We start from the raw sequence: 25788 nt of genomic DNA on the forward strand, positions 1-25788 counted from the left end.
TGTTCTTCACAATTGGGGATAAAAGTTGAAAGTTAAAGCAACATCTGGCAGGAATTATGGCTCACGATAACGATAATATATCAATATGGCGATATTGCGATAGGAGGGAAACGAAAAACAGCAAGTGTCATAGTTTATATTTTGCAGCATTATTGATGCATACATGAGGATGGGGATTCATATGGCCCCATTTGTTACAGTTTATCTGACACATGAAACGGGACCAATTGCATTGTCCACTTTATCTGCCAGGGGGCAATAAAGTGTTGAATATCTTAAAACAGGGGTTCTTAACCTTCTTGACCTAAAGGCCTAACTTTTCCACGATAGAGGAGCCCAGGGCCCACTCAAAAATTAAGACCGAATTAGTAATCTTCATCCTGATTTTAATTGTATTAAATAATTATATCCAACCCTATTTACATTTAAATGGAATAAACCTTGTCAAATTATATAAAAACATGTGTTAATCACAAAGATTATTATCAAGGCTTAGGTCAGGCTGATTACAAAAATAAATACTAATCAATTAAACTGCAAGCAAAGAGACTCATAAAAACTGAAAATAAACTTTTTTTTTAATTGAATTAGAATCGTGATGAAAAACAATTGCAATTCAAATGTGAATCAATGTTTTTGTGCACCTCTAATGGTCTGTAAAACATAAACTATGCAACATTTTGACCAAAGAACCACCATTACAGGTTATGTAGACAACAAAAAAAGTATTTTGTAGAAGAAAAAAAACATAATATGACCATTTACAGGGGAACTGCACTTTTTGGGGGAATTTTGCCATCAAATTTGCCACTATAATTATGAAAGACATGACGACAGATGTTTTTTCTTAGATGTATTCTAAGTCGTAAATAAAGGGGAAAAAAAGTCCGCTTACAGCAGCGCAAATGTGAGGTCCTCTACTCTACCTATAAAACCCACCCCAAAAACATCCCAAAAGGGCCAACAATACTCCATTTACATTTTGTGACTTGAATATTAACCAAGTATTAGCAATATTGTTATTATAAGCGCTAACGCAGACAAACTATTTATAGCGGCGCAGTGCTCACTAGTGTGTGTGCTCATGTTTACATCATCCAGTGGTCTGCTGTTTCTACGCTTCCTTTGTAATTGCCTCTCACCTGGATAGTAAAAAGGATGAGGACATATTCCGACAAGTTGGTACACTTTGACTACCAATTTAAACCCGGAAATGGCGAGAAAGACACAAAAAAAAATGCTTGGTTGCACTCCTCTTTCCTTTGCGAGGATAATAAAACATTCTCCATCCAAACGGGAATATATGAACATCGTAACAGTCGGCATGCCAATGACGGCAGACCTTGTACAGTAAGTGATGTTTTATTATGTTTGTTGGCTTTCATGAAGTCTGCATTGAAAAATAATTGCTGATGTTGGAAAAAAAAAAGCGTGGTGATGCGTTTTTGAAATGAATGTACCAAATATTCTTAAAATGATCAAAATACGTAAATATTAAATGTTATTTTAAATGTGCCCGTTACTACATTATATTTATCTTATGTATATAAAACCCTAATGGAGGTGTTTGGATATTCTTTTCAGGGCTTTATAGTCAGAATGGAGCGACTCCCCTACGCGCCATTGTAAGCGGAGTTTTGATCGCATTTATTTAATATTTAGAATGCATTAAAAAGAAGAAAAGCATATGTGTTCTTGTCTTACATAAGGATTGTGAATGATAGGCAACATTTTTTAAAAAGTTCAGTTCCCCTTTAAGAGTCAAGGAATAGAAGTACTATCTGTAGGGATTTTACAACAACAGTAAAGGACAGCAAAAACATTTTTGGAGATCGCATCTGCCACAGTGATGTAAGAAGTTAATTTTTTTTTAAATATTTGCGGCGAGAGCGTATAAATAATCATATCAGGTTAAATATTGATATATTGTCAAAAAATTTTTTTTAATGAGATTTGAAGCATCTATATCTCACGGTGCGTCATCTTTATTTGGGATTCATCACTTTATCAGTTAGATTCAAACAAGGAAATCTTATTTTGAAATTTTCTAAATAACCAAAACACCTTTGGCTGAGCTTCTCTTTCATTTCCTGTCCGAATACTAAGCTAGCAGCTAGCACACAAGATCCACGTAAATGTCCAACCTTCTTTGGCAAACAAATGTCCAAACATGATTTAGTACATTTAGCAAAGCACAAATACCCGAATTAGAACATTCCACCATTCCTGGAATTGAGCTGCCGGGCCAGGCCGCACCTTGTTCTGCTTCATAGATGTATTCCTTGGCGGGAACCCAGGAAACGTGGCAGCGAGGAACGGTCTCAGTTACAAAACAATCAGTAAACTGTCACTCGTCTAGAAGGAAACAACACAAAGTGCTTTCTTGTGGTCCACTCAGTCGGCGACGAACCTTTTGGAGGTGTGGACCTGCGTCGTGTGCATGAAGAAGTCGGAGCGCAGCAGGCGATAAAAGTAGACCAGGATCATGACGTTCATCACCATGATGGCGAACAGGAAGAAGGCGGCGTGCTCCAGCCAGGAGTAATTTTGTAGGATGTACCAGGTGAGATAAAACTGGGAGCAGAGGCGGAAGGTGATGAAGGTGAAGATGTTGACTATCTTGTTGATGTAGTACAAGGTGGACGAGGTGGCGCCCGCCAGCTTCAGCAGCAGCCTCAGGTGCAAAGTCACGCTGTTGACCTCCACAAAGAGCGCCACCACGGCGCCGGCGACGTACAGCTGAGTGTAGAGGGCGTACAGGAAGGCCGAGATCACCTGTGCAGAACAGAACAGGTGATGCTCCACTAACTCACAGGATTCCCATTTTGTCTGTTCCAGGGTCAAACTGTTACCATTATAAAACCTCTTAAGTGTAGCATGGCCTTTATCACGCTACAGCACAGGTGTCAAACTCAAGGCCTGGGGGCCAGATCTGGCCCGCCACATCATTTTATTTGGCCCGCCTGGAAATAATATGCGTCAATTAAGTACTTTCTTTTTCCTTACTAAATATATTCATTTTTTTCCATTTTGACAGAAAAAAATAAATGTACTGCATGAAATTGCATACCGTGTTTCCTTGAATTGCCGCCGGGGCGCTAATTAATTTAAAACTTCTTCTCACTCCTGCGCTTACCAAAGGCATGCGGTAAAAGTAAGCATGCACTAATTATTTTAAAACCTCTTCTCACTCTGGCACATAGCAAAGGTATGCAGTAAAAATTTGAGTGTGATGTAAGCTTGGACCTTAATTCCTACTGAATAGCTCTTAATCTTCTTCCCTTTATGCGTTTTCAAATAACCGGTATTGAAACCAGCCTCCTCCATTTTGAAAATGATGACAGGGGAAGTGTCACTTGTGACGTCACGAGTTTGACCAGGCGGTAATACTAAGCATGCGCTAATTATTTTGGGAAGCAAGTTTGACTCGGCAGTAATTCAAGGCAGGCGCATACTATATGCCCTGCGCCAATTCAAGGAAATACGGTACTTTTTAAACTTTAATATTATCCTAATGCTGCGATGAGGTGGCGACTTGTCCAGGGTGTACCCCGCCTTCCGCCCAAATGCAACTGAAATAGACTTTAGCGACCCCCGGCCACCCCACACGGGACAAGCAGTAGAAAATGAATGGATTATCCTAATTCTGCGATGAGGTGGCGACTTGTCCAGGGTGTATACCGCCTTCTGCCAAAATGCAGCTGAGATAGGATCCAGCGACCCCAAAAGGGACAAACGGTAAAAAATGGATGGATGGATGGATGGATTTTATCCTAATGTGAGTGTGAATGTTGTCTATCTGTGTTGGCCCTGCGATGAGGTGGCAACTTGTCCAGGGTGTACCCCGCCTTTCCGCCCGAATGCAGCTGAGATAGGCTCCAGCACTGCCCTCAACCCCAAAAAGGAGAAGCGGTAGGAAATGGATGGATGGATTATCCTATATTGCAACAAATATTATATTATCATACTTTCCAAACATTATTTTTGTGAAAATAAAAATCCTTTAGTGTCTGCTTTACTTATAATTTCAAAGACCCATAATTGAAATACAAATTATAATAGCTCTCATGGTAAAACTTGCAGTGTTTTTTACAGCATATAACTGTAAATTGGAAAATATTTTAACACTTTTTTTACAGTTAAGGTTTATCGACTGAGTTACCAGTCTTTACCGTAAATCAACAGTTGTTGTTTTTACGGTGTATTACTGTAAATGTAAAAACTACCACATTTTTTGCGGTAAAAAACTGGCAGCTCAGTTGCCAGAATGAAAAAAAACAGTGGTACTGTTTTTCAGTTTACAGTAATATTGTAAAAACTACGGTAAATTTTTAAGAATAATTCTGGTAACTAAGCTTGTTAAAAAAAAAGCTGGTACTGTGTTTCCTTTTATCATAATATGTGGAAAAAACACTGTGTATTTTACAGTAAAATTCTGGTGACTGACTTGCCAGGTGTTTACTGCAAAATGTATTTTTTACAGTTTACGTAAAAAATATTAGAGATGTCCGATAATATCAGCAGGCCAATATTACCGGTCGATAAATGCTTTAAAATGTAATATAGGAAATTATCAGTATTGGTTTAACACTGTTACAAATATGCTCAACACTGTGAACCCACACCAAACAAGAATGACAAACACATTTCGACAGAACATCCGCACTGTAACACAACATAAACACAACAGAACAAATACCCAGAACCCCTTGCAGCACTAACTCTTCTGGGACGCTACAATATGCAGCCACGCTACCCCCCCCCCCCCCCCCCCCCCCCCTCCACCTCAACCTCCTCATGCTTTCTCAGGGAGAGCATGTCCCAAATTCCAAGCTGCTGGTTTGAGGCATGTTAAAAAAAATTATGCACTTTGTGACTTCAATGATAAATATGGCAATGCCATGTTGGCATTTTTTTCCATAACTTGAGTTGATTTATTTGGGAAAACCTTGTTACATTGTTTAATGCATCCAGCTGGGCATCACAACAAAATTAGGCATAATAATGTGTTAATTACACGACTGTATATATCGGTATAGGTGGATATTGGAATTGGTAATTAAGAGCTGGAAAATATCGGATCTCGGCAAAAAAGCCATTATCGGACATCTCTAAAAAAATATATAATAATCAAATGCAGATTCATGTATTATTTGCTGTTCTGATGGTATCTTGAGCCTGGCTTGTAATTCTCTGCCAAAACACTAGGAGCAGTGTTTTCATCAGCACAACCACAACTGTTGCTGATGAGCTATTTAGCTTCCTGTGTTGTAGTCACGCCGCTCCTAGCTAAATTGGGGTCACCTGAGCAAAAATTTATTTTAAAGCCCTTTAAAAAAAAAAACACTTTTTTTCCAGTAACAAGTTTTTATAATTGTTTTATTCAAAGTTTAATTTAATTTAATGTGTTTTTACGAATATGAAAAATAAATTGTTTTATTAATTTTTTGTGCAAAAAAATATTTTTAAAACATCAATTTACAAAATGATATCAGTCCAGCCAGGATTTGAACCCTGAACTTCCGTTGATAAGCCCAATAATTATGTGGAAATTATCCATTGTATTCTTATCAGTGACAGAGCAGGAAGAGGCTAGGAACCGGTTTGCTGTAAAATGTCATTCAAAGTGCCTTGTCGTTCATTAATTGGCATGTTACATTTACGCAAAGGGGCCCCATCAGGGGATCGCGGGGCCCTATGCCCAGCGTGTGATCCGTGGCTGTGGTTGGACTAGTGAACAACACTCATCAATGTGGGGTATCACTTTTAATGTACATGATGCTCCAAAATCAGAGAAGGGGGCGATCACAAATGTGCAGTGAGACCCCTGAGCAAGTCGGGGCCGAGGCTGGGGGAATTTGCAGCACTTAATTGATTGGCAGCCAAAATATCTCAATATTATGAGATGAGCACATTTTTTTTTGCTGCTTTGGCAGATTTAAAAACAAATGAAAAATTTAAAATGGAAGATTTGAAAGATACAAATCGAAGATTTTCGATGTGGAGGAGCGAGCCGGCACAATAAACCCTTTAATGTTCATTTTAGAGCCCTGCTCATGTTGCCAGATGTGAAGCACTGATTCAACTTACCAGCGCATGATGGATTAAGAATTCCCACGATCCTCTTCCGTGTCCCGTCAGGATGATATCAGCTGCATCTTGCACAAAGTATCCTGAAACGATACGAGCAGCAGCTTAAAAAAATACCTCGGCTATAAAGCCATTAAATTATATAAGTATATTTGCAGCCAATTAAATCAGTCAGATAACGTTTGGAAAATGCAAGCTGGCAAATCAACCTTTACCTGAAGTATGCTTAGTTTGGCACAAGTCATTTACTAACTAACTGGTTTAGTTATCATTAAGATTAAATATAAATTTGCTCTTTAAAAATGTATACGCCACTAAAAAAGATAAAGAACGTTTTTATATTTAGATGTACAATTATAACACGTTGTACTGGACCTTCTGCCCAAAACTTGTAGTGTGCTATATTAGAGAGGGGTACATTCTCACATGAATTCCTGGTACCTGTCAATCAATACCAACATTTTACATGTTCAGTATTTTTGTGTGTGATACATTTTAATTTGTTTAAAAATGTAGTCAACAGTTATTTAATTCAACATGAGCACATAATAATAACTGTTATGTCCAGTTGTTGTATCTTGTTTTTTTACACTTCTGAGTCTCATTCAATTCAGTTTGTCCTTGGTGTGTTGCCCTAGTCAGGAAGTAGTCTTTGCCACTAGGTTGAATGTGCCAGTCTTGTTTTGTATTGCGCCCCACAAAATATTTTTACTGTAATTATTGTATGAAAATACATACGTGAATATTAGTTGTAGTTTTCATTACCAAACTTGGAAGTGTAGAAATTGCCATGTAAAATCGCTAATGCTAATATGTAGCTGTATATGGCATATCCATTGCAAATTAACATGGTGCTAGAATATTTTGAAAAGTGGAACCTGTTTTTTTGAATGCTTTCTATCAAGCATACTGGCTGCTATGAATAAGTTTGTTTGCCATTAAGTTGAATGTGTCAGTCTTGTTTTTTGTTGCACCTCACAAAGTGGTTGTACTGTAACTATTGTATCTATTACACACGTCCATGTTAGTTGTAGTGGTCATTACCAAATTTGGGAGTGTAGAAATCGCCGTGTAAAATCGCTAATGCTAATCTTTAGCATGTATATGGCATATCCAATGCAAATTAGCATTGCACTAGCATATTTTGAAAAGTGGAGCCTCACTTTTGAGTGCTTTCTATCAGGCATAGTTGGTTTGTTGGCTTGGAAAATTATAACATTAGGCCGCTATGAATACGCCTGTTTGCCATTAAGTTCAATGTGTCAGTCTTGTTTTTTGTTGCACCTCACAAAGTGGTTGTACTGTAATTTTTGTATCTATTACACACGTGCATATTAGTTATAGTGGTAATTACCAAATTTGGGAGTGTAGAAATCACAGTGTAAAATCGCTAAAGCTTATCTTTAGCATGTATGTGGCATATCCAATGCAAATTAGCATTGCGCTAGCATATTTTGAAAAGTGGAGCCTCTATTTTGAGTGCTTTCTATCAGGCATACTTGCTTTGTTGGCCTGAAAAATTATAACATTAGTCCGCTATGAATACGCCTGTTTGCCATTAAGTTGAATGTGTCAGTCTTGTTTTTTGTTGCACCTCACAAAGTGGTTGTACTGTAATTATTATATCTATTACACATATGCATATTAGTTGTGGTGGTCATTACCAAATTTGTAACTATAAAAATTTCCGTGTAAAATCGCTAATGCTAATCTGTAGAATGTATGTGGCATATCCATTGCAAATTAGCATTGCGCTAGCATATTTTGAAAAGTGGAGCCTCTCTTTTGAATGCTTTCTATCGGGCATACTTGCTTTGTTAGCATGGAAAATTATATCATTAGTCCGCTATTAATATGCCTGTTTGCCATTAAGTTGAATTTACCAGTGTTGTTTTTTGTTACGCCCCACAAAGTGGTTATACTGTAATTATTGTATTTTTTACACATGTGCTAATTAGTTGTGGTGGTCATTACCAAATTTGGAACTGTGGAATTTGCCGTGTAAAATCATTAATGCTAATCTGTAGCATATCCATTGCAAATTAGCATAGCGCTAGCACGTTTTAAAAAGTTAAATATAAAGTACCCATTTTTGTCACACACACACTAGGTGTGGCGAAATTATTCTCGTCATTTGACCCATCGCCCTTGATCATCCCCTGGGTGGTCAGGGGAGCAGTGGGCAGCAGCGGTGGCCGCGCCCAGGGATCATATTTGGTGATTTAACCCCCAATTCCAACCCTTGATGTTGAGTCCCAAGCAGGGAGGTACTGGGTCCCATTTCATTAGTCTTTGGTATGGCTCGGCCGGTGGAGCCTTTCTTTTGAGTGCTTTCTATCAGGCATGGAAAATTATAACATTAATCCGCTATGAATACGCCTGTTCTCCCGCCAAGTGTGTGAGACGGCAACCGGCTGGGACATCATGTCCCCGTTTGATTTTACGTAAATCGAGTCTCAGTTATACCGACAGAATTCAGTCGGTGTCTATGAATTTCCTATGCCAGTGGTTCCGCCACAGAAAACGCTGGGCTCTCAAAGTACCACCATAACGACAAACATTAAAATACAGTAGCGCAGTAGGCCAAAGTTATCATTAAAACAAGGCAGAGGTTTTATTAAGCAAGTATATTTAATAATTTCGGCCGCTTTGACAATACAGTTTGTGCAGTAGCAATGTGTTTGAATATAGGAAAATACAACTTTAATCAAGCGATTCCTTGGCGTACCACTAGATCGGACCTGGGCAAATTAAGGCCCAGGGGCCACATGCGGCCCGTTTAGCTTTTCAACCTGGCCCGCTGGACATTCCCAAATCATTTTTTTACAACTTTAAGATTGAAACTGTAGCTACCATTATGAAGTACAAGGATGTTTTACAAATTACCGTAAGTCTTGAACTATACAACGTATTTCAATGGTTGGAATTTGCGCTTTTGCACGATCTACTAGTTACTATGGTAATCTAATCAGTTACTATGGTAATCTAAGTCACAGCAGCTCAGACGAGGCACCAAGCAGTGTGGGTGGGGAGCGTTCCACAGAGTGTTTCCAGAGCGGCCAGCCTGAAATGCAGGTGTCAGGGACAGACGCGGAAGGACATTTTTACAACGAAAGTTCTGAAGCTTAATAATACATCTGTCATGTCTTTATGATCATGTTTTGTTTAGTTGTGTTATGTTACTTCAATACTCCATTAGTTCATGTTTTTTCACTCCATTGTTTTGTTTCCACGACAACCCATTAGTTTTCACCTGTCCTCATGTCACGTACCTGATTCACTTGGACTCATGCACCTGTTGTCAATCACCATATCATTTTTTAAGCCTGTAGTGCTAGTTTTTGTTTTCAGAGCCAAGTTTTGTACCTCCGCTGCGAGCGCCTTTTGTTCATACCCTTTGTTTTTGCAGTACTTTCGAGTAAATATTAAAATATGTTGTTACCTTCACGTCGTGTCCGATCCAGTCGCTTTGCACCACGGGAAAACAAACCGCACCATAGTCCTCGTTATGACAATATCAAATTGTAGGTGCTTTTTTTTTTTTTTACCTTTTGCATTCACGTTTTTGTTGGGTTTCGCTTGATGGCAAAATATGTCGATGGACAGGGGGTGTGACCTTCATACGTTGTCAATATTCAATGTTTTATCGTTCATATTTAATAATGTAAATGCCACATTCTTTATTTTCATGTACATTCTGGATGTCTCATACAGTAAAAAAAGTGTAAAATTACAGTCCTTTTTAAGGCGGTCTGTCCTAACGTTTTTAGCATTCAATCAGACATTATTGTAAGGTTTTGTATTAGTGTTCCTAAAAATAGATATACCGGCCCCCAGACACATTTTTTTCTCTAAATTTGGCCCCCCGAGTCAAAATAATTTCCCAGGCCTGCACTAGACGGAGGCCGTGTACGACTAGTGGTACACGTACCACAGTTTGAGAATCCCTGTCCTACGTTATATTACGGTCAATGTCAGGGGTTTCAGAGCAAAAAGACACCCCATTGGTATCTCTGGCAGCTATAAAATCAAACTGCATCTGTTTGCACTTGATTTTTTGTTAAATTGGTTATTGCGTACTTAACTGGATTATTATCTAAACCGTCTTTGCTCTTTGCTCCATGCTGTGAAGCACTTGAAGGAATATCTAATCTCCTGTTGAAATTGTTTTATTTGGGAGATTAGCAACTGTTCTCTTGCGTATGAAACATTTAATAGGTGTTAAAAAAAAAATAATAATAATAATAATAAACACCCGGAAGAATGGTTTACCACATGAACCAAATAATGCCGGAGTCATTCCCAGGGACTGAGACTCTTTTTGTGACTGGCGATGAGAGGCACGACGCACACAAGCAGCCACTGTGAATGTGTTTTAAAAACACACTCACAAACACACACACACAGACAACCTCCAGTCAGTGTGGGGGTTGTCAGGAGGGCAGATCTCCACAGATTTGTGTCTTCATGGTTACTCCAGGATGCAAAAGAATCATGCGTACGGCCTATAAGAGTCCTCAAAGGAGTCACCTTTGGTTGCTAAGGTTATTTGAGCTGCCATTGGCAAACAGATAAAAAGGCGGGGCCTTTTTTGTGTTTAGTAAACTGCAACACACCTGAGATTTCACAAGTAAATTAAAAGTATGCTGCACATTATATGCGAGAAGCCAGGGGTTCTTCACCTTTTTGACCTCAGAGCTCAGCTTCTCCACTACAGAGGGGCCTACTCAATCAAATATTAGCACTGAATTAGTTATTTTACTTTCATGTTTAAACATATTCAATATAACGTTGAGTCTTATGAACTTATACACTGAAAAAACGGAAGTCTAAGTAAGATTAAATATCTCAAATAAGGGTGATATTTGGTTATTTTCTGTCTGATAAGATAATTCTTCTCACTAAGCAGATTTTATGTTAGGGTGTTTTTGTCATGATCCGCTACTCAGATCATGGCATATTCTGGTTTTGTTCTGTTTTGTATCACATCCTTGTAGTATTTGACTCCTTAGTTCCTGGTGGCACTTCCTGTTTTGTTTCCGTTGTCATAGTAACCCATTGGTGTCACCTGCCTTTGGTTTTTCACACTCACCTGCTTTTTGATTATCCCTTCTATATAAGGCTGCCCTTGTTTTTCATTCAATCTCGGATTCTCATTTGCTTCCATGCAACAGGTGACGTCGCTATTCCCGCATTGTGGTAAATACTTTTTTGTACTTTAGCTACCACGCTATTTTGTTGCTTGTCCCTAGCTTACATGCTAGCGCTTTCTGTTCGTTTTGTCTTTAGTGCCATTGTGCAAGTATTTTCTGTTCCTAGTCCGTTTTTATAGTTAAATAAATCATCATTCTTACCTTCACGCTGTGTCCATCTCGAATTGCATCCACTAGAGAACAAAAACCACACCACGATGCCAGCAAAGCATCACAGTTTTACTTCTTTTAAGGGTTTTGGTCCTAAATGACCTCAGTAAGATATTACAACTTGTAGCTGAGATTTACTGACCTATATTGAGTAAAACATGCTTGAAAGTAGAATATCAACTGTTGCAAAGCTGTGTCATCGACACTCACAAGTATAAAACTACTTTTTAAAGTAATAATTTCGTATTTCAAGCATGAATAAAAAAATTATGACTCTGACACAATTGTGTCTCATATTAAAACAAATGACAGCCAAACGGACTTTGCTGTTTTATTTTCAATGAAACAATAGAACATACGTAGTACAGTTGTTTTTAGTGATAATATACTTATTTTAAGGTATTTTGGGGTTTATTGAGGTTAGCTTGATTTGGAAAGTCTTGCCAATAGAACAATTTTTCTTGTTCTATTGGCAGATAATTTTGCTTACTTCAAATAAAATACCCCTAATTTTTGTAATTTTATTTCTTGTTTTTGAACACTGACTTTTTGCAGTGTACCTATTATGTCCTCAATTACTGTATATCTAACCTACAGTTTAACGGGAGGAACCTTGTCAAATTATATAAATACATGTGTTAATCACAAATATTATTTTCAAGGCTTTGATCAGGCTGATTAAAAAATATAAATACTTCATAATGCTTTTTTCTGCAAAAGAAGGCACTCTTTAAAGGGTTGGAATTGGGGGTTAAATTACCATAAATCATTCCCGGGCGCAGCACCGCTACTGCCCACTGCTCCCTTCACCTCCCAGGGGGTCGTCAAGGGGATGGGTCAAATGCAGAGGACAAATTTCACCACACCTAGTGTGTGTGTGACAATCATTGGTACTTTAACTGTAACTTAAAACTGTTGACACATTTACATTTACACAATGCTAAAATAAATAAATTAATAACAATAAATATGTTTCTTAAATTAAGTGTTGATAAAATCCATCCATCCATCCATTTTCTACCGCTTATTCTCTTTTGGGGCCGCGGGGGGCGCTGGTGCCTATCTTAGCTACAATCTGGCGGAAGGTGGGATACACCCTGGACAAGTCGCCACCTCATCGCAGGGCCAACACAGACAGACAGACAACATTCACACTCACATTCACACACTAGGGCCAATTTAGTGTCGATAAAATGGGGGTGCAAATGAAAATACAGCTCTACCACCCTAGTCAGAATTTTTGCGCTTAAGAAACGTATCTATGACTTTAGTTCTGGAGTTCTTCAGTTTGTGTAATATTGTCATTACTGCCGCAACTGTTGGAAAAGTGTATTACAATTGAGTACCGCTGCGCCCCATAGGGACCACAGCTGAGAAACAAATATTTTTCGGGCGGCCCTCGAGGGGGCGTTTGTCGAAGAATTATATATAGATTTTTTTTTTAAACCCCCTTTTTAGTCACAAAAAAATAAATAAATTAGACCACAACATCCACCACTTTTTGTTATCACTTCCATATCATTTTGTCATTTCTTTGGTTCATATCAGTGTTCAGTGTGTGCATGCGTTCTTTCACACACTCTATTGAAACATGTTCAGACTGTGCAGTAAGACAGTTAGAGCACTGATTTGGAGTCACAACGGAGTGATTTCTATCCGTGTCTGATATTCTAAGGGTGCGTGTGCGTGTGCGCGTGTTTGCGTGCGTGCGTGCGTGCAGATTTCAATCATTAGACCGGGGGGTGTCCAAAATTTTTCTCCTGAAGGCCACAAAATGAAAAATGACAGAATTCAGGGGCCCTTTTTGTAAGCATTTGGGCGCCCCTTAATTTTGGTAAAAATTATTGGTCCCGGGAACCCGAAAGGGTCTCAAATTATTAAAGTGTTCAAAACAATGCATGCATTAATATTTTTTAATTACAGATCTAATCGTGACTTAAAGTTTATTATTTTTTCAATCATCTTTTATGCCGTTTTTGGTCAAATAAAATCCTTTTTTTTTATGGCAAAAACACAAAAAATACAATATTTTTCAAAATAAATATGTGGTGTGAAGTACTTGCAGCCTTATTGATTTTTATTTTTATTTTTTGAGCAATAACAGTTTTAAAAAGATACCTTTTAAAAGTATTGACTCATAAAAGTCTTAAAAATAAGTGTTTTTTTTTTTTTTTTTACTTTCAATACTTGAATCTCTGTCAACTTCAAATTTATTCAGGAATTTAAGTTTTTATTCATTCTTTATGGGGTTTTTGGTTTGTTTGTGTGTATTTTTATGCCCCTTTTTGTCAAAGAAAACTTTTCATATGGTGAACACACTAAATCGGCAATTAATTCCCCCCAAAATATGTCAATGGTAAAACATTCGATGTAAAGTAATCAAAGCTTTGAATAGATCCATAGTTCATAACACCATTGATTTTACTTAGTATTTTTGATCAATGACAGTTTAGAAAAAAAAAACTGCCTACTTGGCAGCTTTTTGTTATTAGTTACGATATTGCAACATTTTCTTTTTACAATTCACCTGTTTGCTCTTTTATTCCACTTTTTATTGGCTTTTTTTGTAATAGTAATTTAAAAACAAACTTTTGGTGCACCTGTGCAATGACAATAAAGACCTATCTACCAACCTAAAATGTGCCACAGGCTTAAAAAAAATAGTTGTGGGCCGCACTTTGGACACCCATGGGGTATACCATCAGCAAGGTGTGCAATTAAATGTACTTTTTAAAATCAAATATTGAATATAAAAATGGTCAAAAATTATGTTTTGGAAGTAGACATTACCATTTTTGAAATAAGTACTTCATTGATTTGTCGCTATTAAAAGAAAATGCAGTAGATAATGGAATTTTTTGAGGAAATAGTTGACATTGAATCTGTGTTTCGGCTGACTTCATCAGGGTTTGTGAAATATACGTAGTAAATCTGAATATGGCGTCAAAAAACTGCTCTGCTGTGTTGTGTTTACTGACCAGTTGAAACGCAAACCAGCAGGTAGGACAGCGGCGTGTGGAAAGCGCGTAGGTCGTGTAGCGTCTCCGGCCAAATGATCGCACTGTGGGAGGGAAAAATACATTTGAAAGATTTGAAGCATTGCTCAACAAACCTTAGGCCTCCACTAGATTTAGCAAAAAGACCCAAATACCATATTATTCGGACTATAAGTCGCAGTTTTTTTCATAGTTTGGACTTATACTCAGGAGCGACTTATGTGTGAAATTATTAACACATTACCGTAAAATATCCATCCATCCATTTCCTACCGCTTATTCCCTTTTGGGGTAGCGGGGGGCGCTGGCGCCTATCTCAGCTACAATCGGGCGGAAGGCGGGGTAAACCCTGGACAAGTCGCCACCTCATCGCAGACATTACCGTAAAATATCAAATAATATTATTTTGCTCATTCACGTAAGAGACTAGACGTATAAGATTTCATGGGATTTAGCAATTAGGAGTGACAGATAGTTTTGTAAACATATAGCATGTTCTATATGTTATAGTTATTTGAATTACTTTTACCATAATATGTTACGTTAACATACCAGGCACCTTCTCAGTTGGTTATTTATGCGTCATATAACGTACACTTATTCAGCCTGTTGTTCTCTATTTTTTATTTATTTTAAATTGCCTTTCAAATGTCTTTTCGTGGTGTTGGGTTTTATCAAATTTCCCTGACTTACTATCTCACTATTATATTAGATCCACTATGGACTGGACTTTCACAATATTATGCTAAACCCACTCGACGTCCATTGCATCCGGTCTCCCCCAGAGGGGTGGGGTCACCCACATCTGCGGTTCTCTCCAAGGTTTCTCATTCTCATCCCACAGGGTTGAATTTTTCCTTGCCCTTATGTGCTCTCTGAGCCGAGAATGTTGTTGTAGCTTGTGCAGCCCTTTGAGACACTTGTAATTTAGGGCTATATAAATAAACATTGATTGATTGATTGCTTATACTCCAGTGCGACTTACATGTTTTTTTCCTTCTTTATTATGCATTTTCGGCAGGTGCGACTTATACTCCGGAGCGACTTATACTCCGAAAAATAGGGTATAAAAAGTTAGTTTGGACTTTATATCGAGGAAGTCTAGCCTGATTGGCAAACAGATGGACACACACAATTGATGGTATATACAGCGAAACCTCGACTTACAAAACACAAATGGTTCTTGACTGGGGTTTGTAAATACAAAAAGTTTGTATACTGAAGCAAATTTATCCATAAAAAAAGTCAGACAAAAGTCCGTATTTTAGTAAAAGTTTGTACACTCTGTGGATAGTTCCTGAATGGTTCAAACCACACGTCGCTTGTCCGGCGCTTTCTTTGGACTCACACTGAGCTAGCAAAACTAGAACATTGTTGTAAAAAAGCACACAAAGTAGCACTGCAACACTGCACTGACAATCAATGAGCACCGGAGATCGATCAGCCCGCCCTCAAAGGTTGTGCTGCCAGGCACAAGATGGCTGCTCTGGATGAAACGTTCGTACACTGAGACAAGGTCCGTACAATAAAGTATGGTTTATTTTGGTTTTAAAAGGTTCGTCCAACAAGGGGTTCGTAAATCAAGGTTTGCATTGACGGGCGATCCGGACCACCGTAAAAAGTGTCCTTTCACTTCTGAGTAATACGTTGGATAGTTCTCAAGCCAAATTTGCAAGTTTCAGCTATCGCCTTAGAGGTTTTCCCGTACTTGAAGCATGCCAATGAGTTGACCCTTCTGAAACGGATGAACATCTTGTTTTTGGACGTACAGCTGTTGTTTTCCAAATGAGACTCATTGCATCATTTAGGGTTAGATAACGTGTTGTCAGGTGAAACCCATCCAGTAATTATCCAAAAGAAGGCGCTTAGTGTACCCATGTTTGTTTGTTGGTTGATACTTTGCTTTGGGATGACTAAAAAAGGGTGCAGTGCTACCTCACTATTTGTAGTATTCGGTTTTTGACCAAATTTTTCGCTTAAAAGTTTTGGAAATCCTAACCAAAACCGAAATACGAGTACATTTCACAAGGTGTGTTTATGTTCTACAACCACTGTCACAGTGCTCCTTCAACCTTTGTAGTATTCAGTTTTTGACAAAAGTTTTTGCTTAAAGTCTGGCCCGGTTTTGGAATTACTATCTACAACCGAGGTACGAGTGTATTTCACAAAGTGTATTGATCTTCTTCAATCATTGTCACAGGTACAGTCCTAGCTCACTATTTGTAGTATTAGTTTTTTTTACACAAGTTTTTGCTTACAGTTTGTCCCAGTTTTGGAAATCCTAACCAAAACCAAGGTACAAGTGTGTTTAACATGATGTATTCATGTTCTACAGCCACTGTCACAGTGCTACCTCATCATTTGTAGTATTCGGTTTTTGACAAAAGTTTTCGCCTGAAGTTTGCCCCGGTTGTGGAATTACTAACCAAAACCAATGTACAAGGTTATTTCACAAGGTGAGTTCATGTTCTACAACCACTGTCAGTTTTACAGGCACAGTGCTCCTCACCATTTAAAGTATTCGTTTTTTTGACATATGTGTTTGCTTAAAGTTTGTCGCGGTTTTGGAAATCCTTACCAAAACCAAAGTACAAGTGTATTTCACAAGGTGGGTTAATGTTCTACAGCCACTGTCACAGAGCTACCTTACCTTTTGTAGTATTCGGTTTTTGACAAAAGTTTTTGACCAACGTTTGCCCCGGTTTTGGAATTACGAAGCAAAACCGAGAGTACAAATGTATTTCAGGTGTGTTCATGTTCTACAGTCACTGTCATGACAGGATTGCTAAACCAACAACCTGACTAAATATCTACAGTACATAATGGACTGAAACCCTGACTTAGCATTGGCGTAATATCAGGATTTTTTTTTGTCCTGCGCGTCTTGTCACATGATGGTATTTATTCTTGATATTTCCTTAAGTCTTTTGGCGTTTTAAGCTATTTTATAAAGAGGCACGCCCGATAGTATTTATTCTTGATATTTCCTTAAGTCTTTTGGCGTTTTAAGCTATTTTAAAAAGAGGCACGCCCGCAACAGGAGTGGTGCTCAGACACACCCTGCATGTTTGATACTTATACATAGAGAAAATGCTTTCTTTTGGTGCCGTTATGAGGGCCAATCCTTGCCAATCCATGAAAGCTCTGATCATAAGTCGTATTTCCTGACTGTGAAATGTGAACCAAACAAGCAGATAAAATGTAAAAAACAAAAAACAAAAAAAAAACAGATGTGAGGTCAAAGGATGAGTCACAATCACAGAACAAAAGTTTCTCAAGCGTGCAGCAGGTTTTTCCGGTTTTTGTCCGGTTGGACGCCGCTTGAGCAACAAACTATTGCGTGGATTTTGTCAAAACGGCACAAGAAAACGTTGTACGCTTATTTCCTGCCTGTCTGAACATGCTCCGCTTCTTGCAAACGTGCGGGGAGACAATGCTGCCCCAGTGTCCCAAGCTTGCTGCTTACCAAGTCAGGGCCCACGTCCCCGTCAGCAGGGAGTGCACCATGGACACGGAGAGGTTCTTCCATTTCCACGAGCGAAATTCATCCTGGTGCACCAACTTGGGCAGGGGCAGTCTTTGCAGCAACCCGTGGATCCCCCTGAAGATGAGTGAGAAGAGGCACACAGAAGGGCCAGGGTTGTTCTTTAGCATGAGGAATAGACTGTCCATCCTGGCAACTCCTGATCGTCCCTTCTCCTCCTCTTTGGGATGGGCAGCAATCCCCGGGACAGGCGGGTATGCGTGGTATGAAGTGAAGTTGGAGGGCAGAGCCTGGTTTTGTTTTGGAGCAGACGCGACGCAGGCTTGATCAGGCGCCTTCTTTTTTTTTTTCCCCCTTCAAGTCAGTGGAGAGGGGGAGGACAACGGGGGATTTCCGTGACAGATCATGCCAAGTGAGTCGCTTCACTCCACACGCCTGTTGCGTCCCGTTGTGCTGCTCACGGCCAGGCACGGTGAAGTAGAAGGGGTGGGCGTGGAGCACCGTGGGTGGGGCTGCTTCATGCTCTCATCTGACTGGAACAACAAGGAGGGGCAAGAAAAGACTTGAAATCAGCAACCAGTGCTGCTCAAATGTGCCCTACTAGAAGGTGACAGACTCAATGCAAAGGATTAATGGCTTTGTTAGGATTCACGGTTATAGGGAAAAAGACACTATGGATTTTTTTAATGAGTATTATTTTATTGATCACCAGGGTAAGATGCAATATCTATTGGGAATGATATATTCATTCAGTATATGCACAGAGCCCTGATTCCATTTGTTAAAATAATATGTATACTTTATATAAAGGTCTCTAATATTAATTACATGTATTTTTATATCACAACTACATGACAATAAGAAAGTTCATCGCTGTCAACATTTGCAGTTAAAAATAAGATATTTTTTCTGGAAAATAAGAAAAACTATTTCTGGGAAATTTTCCGCAAAATAAGGGAAATTCTCTGGGAAATAAACAAAATTCTTTGGGAATTTTTACGGGAAATTCATGGGAAAAGTCTCTGGAAAATAGGGTTAATTCTCTGGGAAACCTTTCAAGAAAATAGGGGACATTTCTGTAAAATAGTGGATTTTTTTTGTTTTGTTTTTTTAACTAATGGCCATTATTTTACTTCACACCTACATGATGAATACCTTTCAACAAAAGAGGAAATTTTTAAGACATTTTCCAGATATTGAGGGACATTTTCTTGGAAATTATCTGGAAAATTAAGAAAATTCCCTGGGAAGTGTTCCGCATAATAAGGGTTTCCCTGGAAACCAAAATAAGTTCTCTGAGAAACGTTACAGGAGGTTTTCTGTAAAATAAGGAAAATTCTCAGGGAAACCTTTCCAGAAAAAAAGAAAATTTTCTGTAAAATAAATTTTTTATTTTTTTAAACAAGTGAAAATATTTTCTTTCCCACATACATGACGAATACCAGTCAACAAAAGAGGACTTATCTAAGATATTTTCCAGAAATTGAGGGACATTTTCTTGGAAATTATCTGGAAAAGAATGAAAAGTTCTCTGGGAAATTTTCCGCATAATAAGGAAAATTCTCTGGAAATCAAAAGAAGTTCTCTGAGAAATTTTACGGGAAATCTTCTGAAAAATAAGGGAAGTTAAAAACCAAACTGAAATTTTTGTATATTTTATTTCCCACCAATATGACAGTGATTAAATATCTGACAACATTTGTAACTGAAAAGAAGAGAACAGGTTAAATAGGGGAAAGGTTCCTGGTAATTCTCTGTAAAAGAAGAGAACATTTCTAAGACATTTTTGGGAACATCTTCTAAAGATTGAAATAATTTTTTCACAAGATATGGAACATTTTCAAGGAAATTCTACGGGAAATGTTCTGTAAAATAAGGAAAATTCTCGGGAATACTAAATAAAGGCTATGGAAAATAATAGAGAATCTCTTAGAAAATTTACAGAAAATTCTTCAGGAAATTTTATGGGAAATTAGGGAACTTTCTATTTAAAAAAAAATTCAATACATTTTCCACCAGATATGGAACATTTTCTAGGAAATTGTCTGGGAAAATATCTGGGAATTTTTCTAGAAAATTATGAAAATGTTCTAAAAAAAAAAGGAGAGAAATTCTAGTCTTTCCATTATGTTTGCATCCTAAAAATACTAAATATGGTACTAAATATTATTTTTGCAATTTTACCTTTACTGTTGCGATGTTAAAATGACTCCTTTAAAGAAGCAGGAACGACGACAAAAGACGCAGTAGTACGCATGCTGACCAGCAGTGGCCCAAGTTACTTTAAAAAGGAGCTTGTTGATTTATGTAAATAATTAATCTGAGACTGGACACAATGGTAGCTGTTTTTATAATTTATTTCATACTCATAGTTGGCAAGGTGTTTGTTTTGTGTACATTACCACCACCTATAGGACTGGAGTAGAATGGCTTTTTAATTAAAACAACATGGACTGTTGTAGCTTGCTCTTCAGAGTAACAACCTCATCATTCAAAGAAAGTATATGAGTCATAATGCCTCTTTATTTTGTCACATATTTGCTAAGTATGTTCTTTAAAATAGAGCTTTGATTGATGCGGTAAGCGCGTTTACTTACCAGCTGTAAATCCAGCTTTAAATGACAGCCACTTTATAAATACTCCTCCATCACTCACAAATGTTGCACAGCTTTGCAGCAGAATCTCACTGCTGTTTTTTTGTGGCTGGAGAACAGGAAGTCAGTTAAAGGAATAACATTCCACAGAGTATGCACCCTTTACCACATGCACTGCAGCTGTGTGTGTAATGTAATCATGGCAATGAGAAGTGGGCTGCTTTTCTTTTTTTTATCGTCATGCAAGGTCTTTCCTTGTCTGCCACTTCCCGTTTGCTTATGATAATGAAATATGAGCGGTTAACCGCTATTTGTTTAACTGCATATTAAACTTTACTAAGTTTACCTGGTATTAGGGCTTGCAAAATGAAAAAACAGAAAGGTTGTTTGAATTTTATTATGTATATGTATATATATATATATATATATATATGTATATATATATATACAAACTTGCTAACTCTTTACATGCTTATTTTATATATTTTATTTTATATATATATATATATATATATATATATATATATATATATATATATATATATATATATATATATATATATATATTTATTTATTTATTGCTAACTCTTTACATGCTTTTCATTGGATAAAAATGTGAGACTTGACTGGACATAAAATATTATTTGTACTGTAAGCTTACCTATAGGGGGAATTGTCTAAAAGATAAGGAAAATATTGTGGAAAATAAGAAAATTTCCAGGAAGTTCTCTAGAAAACAATGAAAATTCTCTCAAAAATAAGGTAAATTTTTTCGAAAATAAGGTACATTTTCTGGGAAATTCTCTCTGAAAAAAAAAGGGCCGTGCCAGAAACTTGAGGATTCTAGGTCCGATCCCCGCTTCCAGCATCCTCGTCACTGCCATTGTGTCCTTGGGCAAGATACATTACCCACCATATGCCAATGCCACTCACACTAGTTTAAATGTAACTTAGATCATGGGTTTCACTATGTAACCGCTTTGAGTCACTAGAGAAAAGTGCTATATGAATATAATTTCCCTTTACAAGATAAGGGGAATATTCTAGGAAATGATCCAGAAAATAATGGAAAGTCTCTAGAAAATAAGATTGGGTTGAGTTTTTACTTGCCCGGATGTGGGTTCAGATCCGAGGATGTTGTGGTTTGTGAAACCCTTTAAGGCACTTGTGATTAAGGGTTATATAAATAAATGTTAATTAATACATTTTCTGGAAAATAACGGGACATTTCCAGCGTATTCTCTTAAGAAAATAATGGAAATTATCTGGAATAAGAGTTTATAAATAAATAAATTTACGAGAAATTCTCAAAAAAATATTGAAATTCTTGAGAAAATAAGGGGAAATGTCTGTAAAATAAGGGACTTTTTTAGGAAATTCTAAAGAAAACAAAGGATGTTTTATGCAAAATAAGGGGAATATTCTGGGAAATTCTCCAGAAAAAAATTAAAGCCCTCAAAAAATAAGATAAATTGTTTGGAAAATAAGGGAACATTTACAGGAAGTTCTTTAGAAAATAATGGAAATTCTATAGAAAAAAAAGGACATTTAGGTGCATACAATCTATATTGGAATATTTGTTTTAATCTAAATTACTTTGATATGATTTTAAAAAGCCAAGAATGCATTTTAATTGCAACTAGAAATGAAATAAAAATAGTTATAATTGCATCTCCTAATTCATATACCAACTGAATAACCTAACGTTGATCTTTATTAAATGAGGTTAAACAAATACTCCACTAGATAGCAGCATAAGCACGCGGGGAAAAAAAAGTTGTACAGTAACTCATTTAAACCGCTAGGTGGCACATAAAGCCAACTGGAAAGCTCCAAATGAGGCACTGTCGAGAACATTCCCAGCAGTCACTTATGCTGCATACCTGTAAATAAAAATATTGGTTTATTTGCATTTTTCTCTTAAAAAGGGATGTCATTTGTTGTTTGTTCTGTAGCTGTGGAAACTCCCTATAACTTAATCCACAGTTCATCATCATTTACAAATGACACTTGTGGAAAAGAAATGCAACTAAACACCACTGCTTCTATTCTTGTTGTTTTTGCCAGCGCGTATCTTCGCGTTATCACCGAAACTTACTCACACCTTGTGGCCTCGTGAGAAATATGTGAGGATTCTTGACAGCCCACATTTGAAAACGAAAATGGTGTGCAAACAATAGGCCCAACAATCTGTTGTCCTTTTGCACCTGCAGGCCTACAGCATCACGTGGAGTGCTGCAGACATTAATCTTTGTCGTCTGGCACAGCGGTGAAACATATTGATCCTAGGGCCATTTTTCTTTTTCCCCACAGGCAGAGATAAAAAAACAAAAACAAGAACCACCTCATAAATAGCCATAATAATGCAGTGTTGTGACTGACGCCGTCAAATGATGTTTATTGTTGCATAGGTTGGAATCAATATGAAGTCATAAAGATACAATGAATAATGAATGATTCCTCTTTGTAAAGGCTGATAATAAAAAAAAAAAACTAATAAAGTGTCCTGTGTTGCACAATGAGAGAGGTGAAAAGGGGACAGTATGTCACTGCCTTGTATGTCAACCGTAATGACACACAAGTGTGTTCTTTAGACACTCTGTTGTGCTTCACGGTGCTTATCTCGACACTGACTTGCCTCCTCACGGAAACGAGAGCAGGGGGCCAAATATGTCACTGAGCTGGTCCAAGGAGTGGCGTATATGTTGCAAAAGTTCCTCGGGTGCTTTTCTTTTGGAGATGATATACTCCTGAGAAAGAGACGAGAAGTGTTGTTTGTCAAGCAAGTGAGACTCCTACTCGCCTATCTTCATCTCTCCTCAGGCTATAGGAAGGAAGTTTGGGGACTGATGTGTCATTACAGTATCTTAGATGGATGATGATGATGATGTATTATGGACTTCAGAGCTGCACAGAGTTGTCATTGTCAGGGCACAAAGCTCTTATTATCCGTCACGGCCAAGAGGGGAAACATTAGTGCTCCTTTCCTGCTTTTCTCAGACTTAATAATTAGCAGGCGCCTGCATGCAAGACTGTGTGTTGGCCTGCTCTACCTTGTATGTGTATGTGTGTGTGTGTGTGTGTTCTTGTATCTCTACCCTTCTTGAGACATCAAGGAAAAGTACCTTCCATATGAGGACCGGTGAACAAGTTAGGACCCGAAATCATGGTCCCAATACGGAAAACCATTGCATCTAATAGAGAGCCAAATACTAAGAGTCAGTGACCATTGCTCCAAAGTCAGGATTTTTTGTTGATTTAAGGTGCATACAAAAGTAAACATTGACAGGCGCAAAGGCAGCAATATATGATGAAACAAGACGGCAGATAAAGAAGGACTTCCCTATTCATCCCCAAAAAACCCGCCAGGTGAGCAGCTGATTTTACGACTTCCGGCGCTGTTGCAAGACAACCCGCTTTCCATATGTGACCGTAGGAAGAACAAATGCACCACGGTACTAAGACTATAGTGGCCATTAACTACTGCTAGGTTCCCCAAAGTGCGGCACAGGGGCCATCTGTGGTCCGTGACTCGTTTGTCATCATCGGCCTTAAGCACATTCCAAAAAAAACCCCAAAATCTATCAAAATTAGGGTGGTCCCAAAAAGGAGGGATGTTTCAAATTGACTGTGTGTCAGTTTTAAAAGTACTCCCCCTCTGGTCAACATGAAATAACAAGTGTGTGTAAACATTTGAAGTGCTCCCCCTCTGGCCAACCTATGGAATAACAAATGTGTGCAGGATGTACCAGTACAAGGTGGACAACAAATGTGTGCAGGATGTACCAGTACAAGGTGGACAACAAATGTGTGCAGGATGTACCAGTACAAGGTGGACAAGTTGGCGCCCGCCAGCTTCAGCAGCAGCCTCAGGTGCAAGGTCATGCTGTTGACCTCCACAAAGAGCGCCACCACGGCACCGGCGACGTACAGCTGAGTGTAGAGGGCGTACAGGAAGGCCGAGATCACCTGTGCAGAACAGAACAGGTGATGCTCCACTAACTCACAGGATTCCCATTTTGTCTGTTCCAGCGTCAAACTGTTACCATTATAAAACCTCTTAAGTGTAGCATGGCCTTTATCACGCTACAGCACAGGTGCCAAACTCAAGGCTTGGGGGCCAGATCTGGCCCGCCACATTATTTTATTTGGCCCGCCTGGAAATTATATGCGTCAATTAAGTACTTTCTTTTTGCTTACTAAATGTATTCATTTTTTTTCCATTTTGACAGAAAAAAAATAGATGTACTGCATGAAATTGCATACCGTGTTTCCTTGAATTGCCGCCGGTGCGCTGATTAATTTAAAACCTCATCTCACTCCTGCGCTTACCAAAGGCTTGCGGTAAAAGTAAGCATGCACTAATTATTTTAAAACCTCTTCTCACTCCGGCACTTACCCAAGGTATGCAGTAAAAATTTGAGTGTGATGCAAGCTTGGACCTTAATTCCTGCTGAATAGCTCTTAATCTTCTTCCTTTTATGCGATTTCAAATTACCGGTATTGAAACCAGCCTCCTCCATTTTGAAAATGATGACAGGGGAAGTGTCACTCGTGACGTCACGAGTTTGACCAGGCGGTAATACTAAGCATGCGCTAATTATTTTGGGAAGCAAGTTTGACCCGGCAGTAATTCAAAGCAGGCGCATACTATATGCCCTGCGCCAATTCAAGGAAATACGGTACTTTTTAAACTTTAATATTATCCTAATGCTGCGATGAGGTGGCGACTTGTCCAGGGTATACCCGACCTTCCGCCTGAATGCAGCTGAGATAGGCTTCAGCGACCCCCCGCCACCCCAAACGGGACAAACGGTAGAAAATGGATGGATGGATGGGTGTAAGAAATTGAAATGCACCCCCTTTGGCCAAAATTAATTAAAAAATATATATATAGAGAGAGAGACATACTGTAATAACTAGAAGTACATAATGAAGATTAAAAAACAATTTGAAACAAACCACAAAAAAGTAACTAAAAGCTTACCTTTTTTATATTTGAATAGCATGTATAAATTATTAATGTGGTAAATACAAATTTGTGAATATCTAAAAAGGGTGGTCCTAAAGAGGTAAGCTTTTTTTGGAGGTCTCAAGAAGGTCACAAATACAATAATGTGTGTGCGTGTGCGTGCGTGCGTGTGTGTGTGTGTGTGCGTGTGTGTGTGTGTGTGTGTGTGTGTGTGTGTGTGTGTGTGTGTGTGTGTGTGTGTGTGTGTGTGTGTGTGTGTGTGCGTGTGTGTGTGTGTGTGTGTGTGTGT

At 38.3% G+C, this 25788-nt stretch overlaps 2 protein-coding genes across 7 annotated transcripts in view; one reads left to right on the forward strand and one right to left on the reverse strand.

The window, feature by feature from the left end:
* The window catches only part of LOC133536816 (dehydrogenase/reductase SDR family member 11-like), a 66991-nt gene extending 41203 nt beyond the window's left edge, over positions 1 to 25788 (forward strand). For 4 of the 6 annotated variants that reach the window (XR_009802555.1, XR_009802553.1, XR_009802557.1 and 1 more), the window contains exons 14-16: positions 2399 to 2563; positions 2633 to 2793; positions 24270 to 25788. The gene's annotated coding sequence lies outside the window, so the exon portion shown is untranslated. The remainder of the gene's footprint in view (positions 1 to 2398; positions 2564 to 2632; positions 2794 to 24269) is intronic. The other 2 variants (XR_009802554.1, XR_009802558.1) reach the window with 2 other exon arrangements.
* On the reverse strand, positions 561 to 20672 carry tlcd1 (TLC domain containing 1). The gene is made up of 5 exons (XM_061877386.1): positions 20531 to 20672; positions 17916 to 18466; positions 14432 to 14514; positions 6091 to 6173; positions 561 to 2775 (listed from the first exon to the last, which is right to left on the reverse strand). The coding sequence occupies exons 2-5, from the start codon at positions 18119 to 18121 to the stop codon at positions 2395 to 2397; spliced, it is 753 nt and encodes a 250-aa protein (XP_061733370.1). The 5' UTR covers positions 18122 to 18466; positions 20531 to 20672; the 3' UTR covers positions 561 to 2394.

The sequence above is a fragment of the Nerophis ophidion genome, linkage group LG18 (genome assembly GCF_033978795.1).
Source record: "Nerophis ophidion isolate RoL-2023_Sa linkage group LG18, RoL_Noph_v1.0, whole genome shotgun sequence".
Lineage (NCBI taxonomy): Eukaryota > Metazoa > Chordata > Actinopteri > Syngnathiformes > Syngnathidae > Nerophis > Nerophis ophidion.